The 10,392-nt window shown below is 39.3% G+C and overlaps 1 protein-coding gene across 2 annotated transcripts in view; it reads left to right on the plus strand.

Moving 5' to 3' along the window:
• The window catches only part of MTOR (mechanistic target of rapamycin (serine/threonine kinase)), a 160,412-nt gene that overhangs the window by 35,626 nt on the left and 114,394 nt on the right, over window positions 1–10,392 (plus strand). For both annotated transcript variants that reach the window (XM_011996603.1, XM_011996602.1), the window contains exon 19: window positions 1,517–1,767. In XM_011996603.1, coding sequence (XP_011851993.1) covers window positions 1,517–1,767 — 251 coding nt within the window. The remainder of the gene's footprint in view (window positions 1–1,516; window positions 1,768–10,392) is intronic.

Consider the following 10,392-nt stretch of genomic DNA (forward strand, 5'->3'; position numbering starts at 1 on the left):
TTTTTTTTTTTTTTTTTTTTTTTTTTTTTGAGGTGGAGAGTCTTACTCTGTTGCCCAGGCTGGAATACAGCATTGCAACCTCCGCCTCCTGGGTTCAAGCAATTCTTCTGTCTCAGCCTCCCAAGTAACTGGGACTACAGGTGCACACCACCACACCTGGCTAATTTCTGCATTTTTAGTAGGGATGGGGTTTTGCCATGTTGGCCTGGCTGTTCTCAAACTCCTGACCTCAAGTGATCTGCCCGCCTCAGCTTCCCAAAGTGCTGGGATTACAGGCATGAGCCACTGTGCCTGGACGCCTTTTTTTTTTTTTTTAAAGTTTTGTTTTATTTTTAATTGACACAGGGAGGGGGAATAGGGAGAGGCTGGTCAATGAGTGCAAGGTTCCAGTTAGATAGGTGGAATAATTTCTGGTGGTCTTTTGCCCATTGCCTTTTATTGTTTTTATTTTATCTTAATTTTATTTTTTTGGAGACAGGGTCTCACTTTGTCACCCAGGCTGAAGTACAATGGCATGATGTAGCCTCGTCCTCCTGGGCTCAAGTGATCCTCCTGCTTCAGCCCCTCAAGTAGCTGGGACTACAGGCGTGTGCCACCATACCTGGTTAATTTTTGTATAGCCCATTGCCTTTTGACAAGTAGCCTGAGTGAATGGGGGTAGAGTATGGGGTTGCAGGAGAGTTTTCTAGACTTAACCCATATTCCCTCAGGGCAGGCCTATTTCTGACATTGAAAGTTAACATTAGTTATCCCAACTATTCCAGGAAAATGTTATTACTGCAAAATGAATTGTTTCTAAACTCACTAGATGGGATAGTATTGCTTCAAATTTCTTCCTCTTCTGGTATTAGGGAGGCATGCCTGTGATGTCATTATGTCAGCCCTATGGCTGTGGAGAGCAGGGCCCGAGCCATGTTGCTCCTGGTGTTCTTCCTTATTCATGGCACCAGTCAGCCCAGCTCTTCATCTGTTTAGTGCTTACCCTCCTCACTGCACTCTTCATGTTACTATACCTCCCTCCCTTGCCGCTGCCCCCTCCGCCACCGTCAGAGTCCTTCAGGTCCTTATTGTTCAAGTCGGATAGGTAGTATTTGCCTACCAACTTGTCTGAGCTCCCTAGGGGAACCAAGCAGCTGCTGAACAGATGTTTGCTTAATTTAATTCCCTTTACTTTATTTTGGGGGAGTAATTATTTTTATTGATGGTTTCAGTTTTAAAGTTGTGAACGGTAAGAAGCTAAATTAAACAGAGCAATTTAGAGAAAACCAACCCATCATGTACTGTTTTAGGCTTTTGTGGTTTGAGTAATAGAAAAGCCAAAAACTGTTTACTCCTTGATGGTGAGAAGCTATTTGTTGGTTCCTAATAGACCTTGAATTACCAAGGGTTAGAACATACTAGGAAGAAAGATATGAATGCTAATGTCTGTTAGTAGGTTGTTTGTTATTAACTATGCTCTGCCTACAGTCATGTCATGCCATGTGTAGCTCTAATGCTCTCTTTCGTTTTGTCCTAGCTGACTATAGCACTAGTGAAATGCTGGTTAACATGGGAAACTTGCCTCTGGATGAGTTCTACCCAGCTGTGTCCATGGTGGCCCTGATGCGAATCTTCCGAGACCAGTCACTCTCTCACCATCACACCATGGTTGTCCAGGCCATCACCTTCATCTTCAAGTCCCTGGGACTCAAATGTGTGCAGTTCCTGCCCCAGGTCATGCCCACGTTCCTTAATGTCATTCGAGTCTGTGATGGGGCCATCCGGGAAGTAAGTACCTCAAACCCCAATCTTTCTCTTTCTCCTCTGCACCGCATGCACAGATCCATCTGTGCTTCAGCTTCTTAATCATGCATTCTGTGTGCCCTTGAGCCTAATGCCTTCCTCCCCCTTAACTCCCAACGTGTAAGTGTACGATCGGCTCACTCCAATGTCCTGGCTTGGATGGCTAAAAGGGCCAGGTTCAGTGGCTCACACCTGTAATTCCAGCACTTTGGGGGCCGAGGTGGGCGGATCACCTGAGGTTACCACCGTGTAGCCGGGCCAACATGGTGAAACCCCATCTCTACTAAAAATACAAAAACTACCCAGTCGTGGTGGTGCACACCTATAATCCCAGCTACTCGGGAGGCTAAGGCAGGAGAATTACTTGAACCTGTGAGGTGGAGGTTGCAGTGAGCTGAGATCGTGCCACCACGCTCCAGCTTGGACAACAGAGTGAGACTCCATCTCGAGAAAAAGATGGCTAGAAGATGAATGGCCTGGGGGAGGAAAAACATTGTCATTCTGAGTAATCTAGAGTTCAGTCAAGTTGTAGATGCCCCACAAATACAAAATCAGTCTGGATTTCTGGTTGCTCCTTCATGACAAGATTTAAGTCATAATATTTTTAGTGAAAATACTACACAGGTGAAGTTGCATGCTCTTACTGGATCTCATACTGCCACCAGTTGGTCCCGTTATTGTTGATCCTCAGTGCGAGCATGCAGCCAAGTGGGTATTTATCCGATCTCTTCATTGTAAACTTACCTGTTTTCCTTTGCCATTAGTGAGTAATCTGTAGGGTGACACTTTGAGACTCCATGGCTCTCCTGTTCCTCAGCTACCTTCCATCCAGTGACTGTAGCATCCATTGATAATCCTCACTTGAATTGATTATCAGTCACACTGGTGGTTGCAAAGTGATGACTTTCTATTTTTGTCATTCCTTCTCCATTTTATAAGCTGACAGCATTTTTCTGTAAAGAGGAATTTTCCCCTCCGCCACGTCTCACTCTTGCTGTTTCTTGTGTCTTTCTCTAAACCACAGAGTATGCAAAATGGTTCCAAGATTATATGTCCACACTACTACCAACCACAGATCTAAGTAAAGTTCAGGGTAGCTTTGTAGTTCCTGTTATTCTTAGATACACTCTACTAAGGGTGTACAGTCAGAGTACTATGTTCAGAAGATACTTCAATTAGTTACTTTTCCCTCTGATCATATTGTCCACATGATGTACATTTAGAGGAGATAACATGTTTTTAGAAATTATGTTTCCTAACTTTGTGTCTGGAGTATAGGCATACTGTTTATTTGTTTCTATTATATTTATAATCGTAACTATCAACCTCATTGAATTTTTTTTTTTTTTTTTTTGGGGGGAAAAGGTCTAACTTTGTTGCCCAGGCAGGAGTGCAGTGGCACGATCTCAGCTGACTGCAACCTCTGCCTCCCAGGTTCAAGTGATTCTCCTGCCTCAGCCTCTTGAGTAGCTGGGATTACAGGGGTGCACCACCATGCCTGGCTAATTTTTGTATTTTTAGTAGAGACAGGGTTTCACTATGTTTGCCAGGCTGGTCTTGAACTCCTCACCTCAAGTGATCCAACTGCCTCAGCCTCCCAAAGTGCTGGGATTATAGGCATGAGCCACCACGCCCAGCCGGAATTCTTACTAACTCTAATAATTTACTTGTAAATTCTCTCAGGTTTTTACTCTAGACAGTTATATAGTCTGGTGCGGCGGGGGAGGGAAAACAAAAAAAAGGATGTTTTGTTTTTTAGTTTTAATCTCGTAAACCACTTAGTGACACAGTAAGGAAAAGTAATAAGTAATAAAAAAGTAATAAGACCTCTACTACCATGTTTTTGGTTTTTGAGATGGGGTCTTGCTCTGTCGCCCAAGCTGGTGACGCAGAGGTTGCAGCAGGTGATATGGGCTCACTGCAACCTCTACCTCCCAGGCTCAAGTGATCCTCCCACCTCAGCCACCCGAGTAATTGGGACTACAGGCATGTACACCCACACCCAGCTGATTTTTTGGGGGTTTCGCCATGTTGCCTAGGCTGGTATCAAACTCCTGGACTCAACCTATCTGCCCAGCTTGGCCTCCCAAAGCGCTGGAATTACAGGAGTGAGCCACTGCATCTGGCCTACTTCCATGTTGATTAGATGCAGTGGTAGTGGAAATCTGTAACCTTGCTCCTGATTTTAATGGACTGCTGTTAAGATTTCACTACTAAGTATAATGTTTGTTGTAGCTTTTTGGTAGATATATTTTTATTTTATTTTATTTTTATTTTCTAAAAAATACGGAATACTTCACAAATCTGCCTGTTATCCTTGCATATGGGCCATGCTAATCTTCTCTAGATTGTTCCAATGCTAGTATGTGTGCTGCCAAAATTAGCACTAGATAGGTTTATAAAGGTCAAATATTCTCATATAAAGAGATTGCTAAAGAGTTTTATTATGAATGGGTATTGAAGTTTTTAGTGTGTAATAATCATATGATTTTTGTCTTTTAATGTGTTGAATATGTTGAATCACACTGATAACATGTTCTAATGTAAGAATGCGGGCATTCTTGTATTAAAACCACCTTGGTTATAATGTATTTTTAAATTTTGATCTTATGTCAGTTCCACTTAGAGTTTTTGCATCTGTGTTCTTGATTGAATTGGTCTATAATTTTCTCTTTTTTAACTATGGGCTCAAAGATCTGTTTAGCTTTTCTGTATCTACTTGAAGCAGTTTTGGCTCCTTTTTTTTTAGGAAGCTGTTCATTTTGTCTAAGTGTTAAAACTTGTTGACGTGAAATTGTTCACACTGTTCTCTCATGTTTTAATTTTTTTAAGATCTTTTTTTATGACCCAGAACTGAATGGATTATGTTTTAATTTTCTAGTAGAGATTTGTTAAAGTATTTTTCAAAGAAGCAACTATTGGCCAGGCGCAGTGGCTCACGCCTATAATCCCAGCACTTTGGGAGGCTGAGGCGGATGGATCATCTGAGGTCTGGAGTTCAACTCCAGCCTGACCAACATGGTGAAAACCCATCTCTACTAAAAATATAAAAATTAGCCAGGCATGGTGGCGCATGCCTGTACTCCCAGCTACTCAAGAGGCCGAGGCGGGAGAATCGCTTGAACCCGGGAGGTGGAGGTTGCGGTGAGCTGAGATTGCACCATTGCACTCCAGGCTGGGTGGCAGAGCTAGATTCCATCTCAAAAAAAAAAAAGAACCAACTTTTGACTTGTTGATCTATTATTATTTTCCTTTTTCTGCTTTTTAAAAGAAATGCGTTAGAATATTAAGTCATTGTCAATCTTCTTTTCTAATGTAATCTCTTAAGGCTATGAATTTCACTCCAAGTATTATTTAACTGCTTTCCAAAATTTCTTAAAACTTTGAGATAAAATTTACATACCATAAAATTTATTGATTTTTAATATATTTACAGAGTTATGCAATTATCACTAATAATCTAATTTTAGAAAATTTAAATCACCCTAGCAAAAAACCTCCTGTCCATTTTCAGTCATTTTCTGTTTCTGCCTCATCCCTGGGCAACTACTAATCTGCTTCTATCTCTATAGATTTACTTTTTCTGGACATTTCATATAATTGATGTCATAGAATATGTGGTCTTTTGCATCTGGCTTCTTTCACTTAAAACTTTTGAGGTTCATCCATGTGTGCCATGTATCAGTAATTCATTCTTCCTTTATTGCTCTGTAATTATGTAGTATTTTCATTATTGTTCAGAAATATTTTCCAGCGTTAGGATTTCTTCTTTTACCCTTGAGTTATTTAGAAGTGGGTATTTTATTTGTAAACTTACAGGGTTTTTAATTTCTCATTTTGATACTGATTTCTAACTTAATTGCATTGTGTTTATGATTCTTTCGTGCTTGCTGGAACTGCTTTAATGGTCTAGTGGTTGATCGATTTTCTTAAGTATTTCCTATATCCTTGGGAATACCTGTGTATTTGCTAACGTTACGGACAGGGTGCTATATAAGTCATTAGATTGAACTTATTACTTATTGTGTTCAAATCTTTTGTGTCCTTGTTAATTTTTGTTTGGTTGATCTATCAATCCTGAGAAAAGTGAGACAAAAATCTCCCTTTACAATGGTAGGCTTGTTTCTGACAGTTTAGTCAATCTTGTTTTATATGTCTTTGAGATTATATTAGTAGATGCATGCAAATTTTAAATCCTGATACCTTCCTCGTAAGTTGACTGTTTTATCATTATGCAGTAATCCTTATCTTTAATAATACCTTAAAATTTATTTTGCCTGACATCAGTATAGCCACACCAGCTTTTTTTTTTGGAGGCGTATGTCTTTTCCAATTCTTTTACTTTTAACTGTCTCATGACTTATTGTTTTAGATGCTCTCTTATAAATATAGCTAGATTATCTTTTTAATCCAATTAAAAATTTTTTGTCTTTTAACTAGTGCATTTTAGGCCAATTGCATTTATTGTGATTGCTGATATATTTGGGTTATTTATTTTATTTTATTTTGAGATGGAGTATCGCTCTTGTTGCCAGGGTGGAGTGCAATAGTGCAATCTCGGCTCACTGCAACCTCCGCCTCCTGTGTTCAAGTGATTCTCCTGCCACAGCCTCCTAGGCAGCTGGGATTACAGGTACATGCTACCACACCCAGCGAATTTTGTATTTTTAGTAGAGACAGGATTTCACCATGTTGACCAGGCTAGTCTCAAACTCCTGACCACAAGTGATCCACCCGTCTCGGCCTCCCAAAGTGCTGGGATTACAGGTGTGAGCCACCGCACGTGGCCATATTTGAGTTTATTTCCACCATCTTACTTAGTGCATTCTTTTTGTCCTGCTTTGTCTGTCTTTTTTGTTTATTTGTTTTTGTGAGACTGAGGCTCCCTCTGTCGCCCAGGCTGGAGTGCAGTGGCCTAATCTTGGCTCACTACAAGCTCCACCTCCCGGGTTCACGCCATTCTCCTGCCTCAGCCTCCCAAGTAGCTGGGACTACAGGCACCCACCACAATGCTTGGCTAATTTTTTGTATTTTTTAGTAAAGACAGGGTTTCACCATGTTAGCCAGGATGGTCTCGATCTCCTGACCTTGTGATCCACCTGCCTTGGCCTCCGAAAGTGCTGAAATTACAGGCGTGAGCCACCGCGCCCAGCTGCTTTGTCTGTTTATCTTTCTTTTCTGTCTTTTTCTGGATTTGTTTGAGCCTTAATTTTTTATTTCATCTTTTGCCTTCACTCATTGGCCACCTTTAATTTTGTAAACATTTTCTAATAGACTATTTCTATCATGAATAAACTAGACAATCTATTATGTTAGATTCTCATATACCCATCAGTAATTACTAGCATTTTGTCAATTTAGTTTTATCCCTTACCTGCATCGCCTTTTCCCCCCACACATGTACGTACATTTTTGCAATATTTTAAAAGAAATTACAGGTATCATATTATTTCACCAATACATACTTTTTTCCATATAACCACAAGTATGGCACCTACAAAGCTAACAATCATTTCTTAGTATTATATAATACCAACCCTTCTTCAAGTGTCCCTGGTTGCCTTAAAAATTCATTGTAATTTGGTTTATTCAAATCAAAATCCAAATAAGGTCTACATCTGGCATTTGGTTGATATATATCATTCTTTCACCATTTATTTACCTTTTCCCTCCTATACTTCATAGATTACAGTACTGTATACTTCCTATTTCAACATTTAGTAAACAGACACTTTCAAAATGACCCACTGCTAGTGATGTGAAGGCTAATCAGTGAGTTCGGATATTGTCATGTGATCCATTTGTTATAAAGTTCCCCATCAGCCTTTTTCCTAATCATTTTAGCATTCATTGGTAGTTATTTCCTAGAGCTATTATTTGATCAGGGACTGCAAAATGGTGATTTTCTTATTTATATGTATTTTTTTTATTAAAAAAATTTTTTTTCCATGACACATCTCTCAGGAGGTCCTGAGAACCTGTGCCCCAAAATGGGGATTTTCTAATTTGATTATTCCTTCTGTATTTATTAGCTGGAAAGTTCTTTAGAAATAAAGAACTTGGCTGGGCATGGTGGCTCACAGCTGTAATATCAGCACTTTGGGAGGCTGAGATGAGAGGATTGCTTGAGTCCAGGAGTGTGAGACCAACCTGGGCAACATAGCAAGACCCCATCTCATTTTATTTAAAACATTTTTTAGGCCGGGCTTGGTGGCTCACGTCTGTAATCCCAGCACTTTGGGAGGCTGAGGCGGGCGGATCACAAGGTCAGGGTATCGAGACCATCCTGGCTAACATGTTGAAACCCCGTCTCTACTGAAAAATACAAAAACATTAGCCAGGCATGGTGGTGGGCACTAGTAGTCCCAGCTACTCAGGAGGCTAAGGCAGGAGAATGGCATGAACCCAGGAGGCGGAGCTTGCAGTGAGCTAAGATTAGGCCACTGCACTTTAGCCTGGCGTCAGGGTGAGACTCTGTCTCAAAAAAAAATAAATAAATAAAATTTTTTTTTTTAATTTTAAAAAAGAACTTTATATAATCAACTACCAAGGTAATTTGAAGTGTAGATCATGTAGGAAAAACAAAATGCATTCATGGTTCTTTACCTTTATCAATTTATCAGTTTTTTAGTATAATGAGTCAAGCCTCTAACAACTTTTCAGAGGTGACCCAGGCACCTTCCCACCTCCCAATCCTACCCTTATTCTTTGGAGTATCAGTATGAACTCATGAAGATATATATATATGTAATTTATCTTTATTTATACTGTAAACCAAGTTGGTTGCACGGTCACTCAAAGAAGAATATCAAGTGAAAGTCATTTAGTCATCTTATCGTTAAAACTAATATTGGTCATTTACTACTTGTGTATGTAAAAAAAAATGTATGTAATCTCACTGAAAGAAATCAGAGCTCACTATATGAAGTATTTCTATATATATAGAGTATATGTACACACACACACATATATATATGTATATGTAATATTTCTGTCTATTGCAGGCACTAATCTTTTTCACAGTCAGATTATCCTGATCACCCTGGCTGTTGCGTCCTTCTTACATGGCCCAGTAGACTTTCTTGCTTTCTGGCGGAAAAAAATTACTCCAAGCATATCATGTATATTTCACTCAAACCTGGGCATAGCCATTTCCAAGGAGCTCCGATTTTCTTTTAGTGAGATTACATACATATGTATTTTTATAGATGTAAATAGAAAATGGCCAATGTTAGTGTTAACAATAAGATGACTAAATGTAGTTTAAGACTTCACTTGATATTCTTCTTGAGTGATTGTGCAGCCAACTTGGCCTATAGTTAAACTCATTTGTTTCTGTTTATTTTCAATTTTTAGAAATTTCCTTGAGTTTACAAAAAATTTAGGCTGAGCATGGTGGCTCACGTCTGTAGCCCCAGCACTTTGGGAGGCCAAGGGGATCACTTGAGGTCAGGAGTTTGAGACCAGCCTGGCCAACATGACAAAACCCTGTCTCTACTAAAAATACAAAGATTAGCCAGGCATGGTGGTGCGCGCCTATAGTCCCAGCTACTCAGGAGGCTGAGGCAGGAGAATTGCTTGAACCTGGGAGACAGAGGTTGCAGTGAGCCAAGATTGCACCACTGCACTTCAGCCTGGGCAACAGAGGAAGACTCCATCTCAAAAAAAAAAATTAACTTTTATTTTAGTTATATAAGACATTAACATAGTTCCAGAGCTAGAACTATAAATAAGATCTATCCAGCAACATCTAGCTTCTGCACCATCTTTATACCTCGTTTTCTTCCTTCCTGTATTATTTCCTATTTCTGCTATAACAAATTACCACAAATTTAGGGGCTTAACACAGATTTATTATCCTGCAGCTCTCTAGATTGTATTTCTGACATGAGGTCTCACTGGGCTAAAATCAAGGTGTTGATAGGACTGTGTTCCCATCTGGAAGCTCTAGGGGAGAATTGATTTCCTTGCTTTTTTCTAGCTTCTAGAGCAGGAGTTGGACAAGCATGTTTTAGAGACTGACTGCATTCCTTGGCCCTCTTCCTCCATATTATTGAACATTATTATCGTTTTATGTGGTGTTTGTTTATATTCATCCACATGTATTATTTCATGTCTTATCACTCCGTCTTAGAGCTTACTCCTAGAACCATATTCTTTCTTCCTAGTACAAATTCCTCTTAGGAGCATTCATTGAAATAAACTGTTCTTATCTGAATAAGTCTTTATTTCACCCTCTTTTTAAATCTTCATTTGGAGATTTAAAAATTAAAATAAAAAATTTAGTTTTTAGCCAAGAATATGATTCTAGGTTCTTCTACAACTATAGATATGATCCCACTTTCTGACTTCTTTTTGTTGCTGTTGAGAAATCATGAATCCCTTTTACATAATATTTTTTCTGTGGCTTTACTTCTTATTGTTTTGTTATCCTGAAGTGTTCACTATTATATATCTAGATGTGAATTTATTTTGATTATCCTGTTTGAGACTTGGAGGGCTTCCTAAATGTAAGGATTGGTATCTATCAGTTCCTGAGAAATTCTCATGTATTATCTTTTTTGGAATTTTGTCCTTATACCCTTCTATTTTTTTCCCTCCCTTCCCCTC

This window comes from Mandrillus leucophaeus, unplaced genomic scaffold (genome assembly GCF_000951045.1).
Source record: "Mandrillus leucophaeus isolate KB7577 unplaced genomic scaffold, Mleu.le_1.0 Scaffold52, whole genome shotgun sequence".
In the NCBI taxonomy this organism is placed as follows: Eukaryota; Metazoa; Chordata; class Mammalia; order Primates; family Cercopithecidae; genus Mandrillus; species Mandrillus leucophaeus.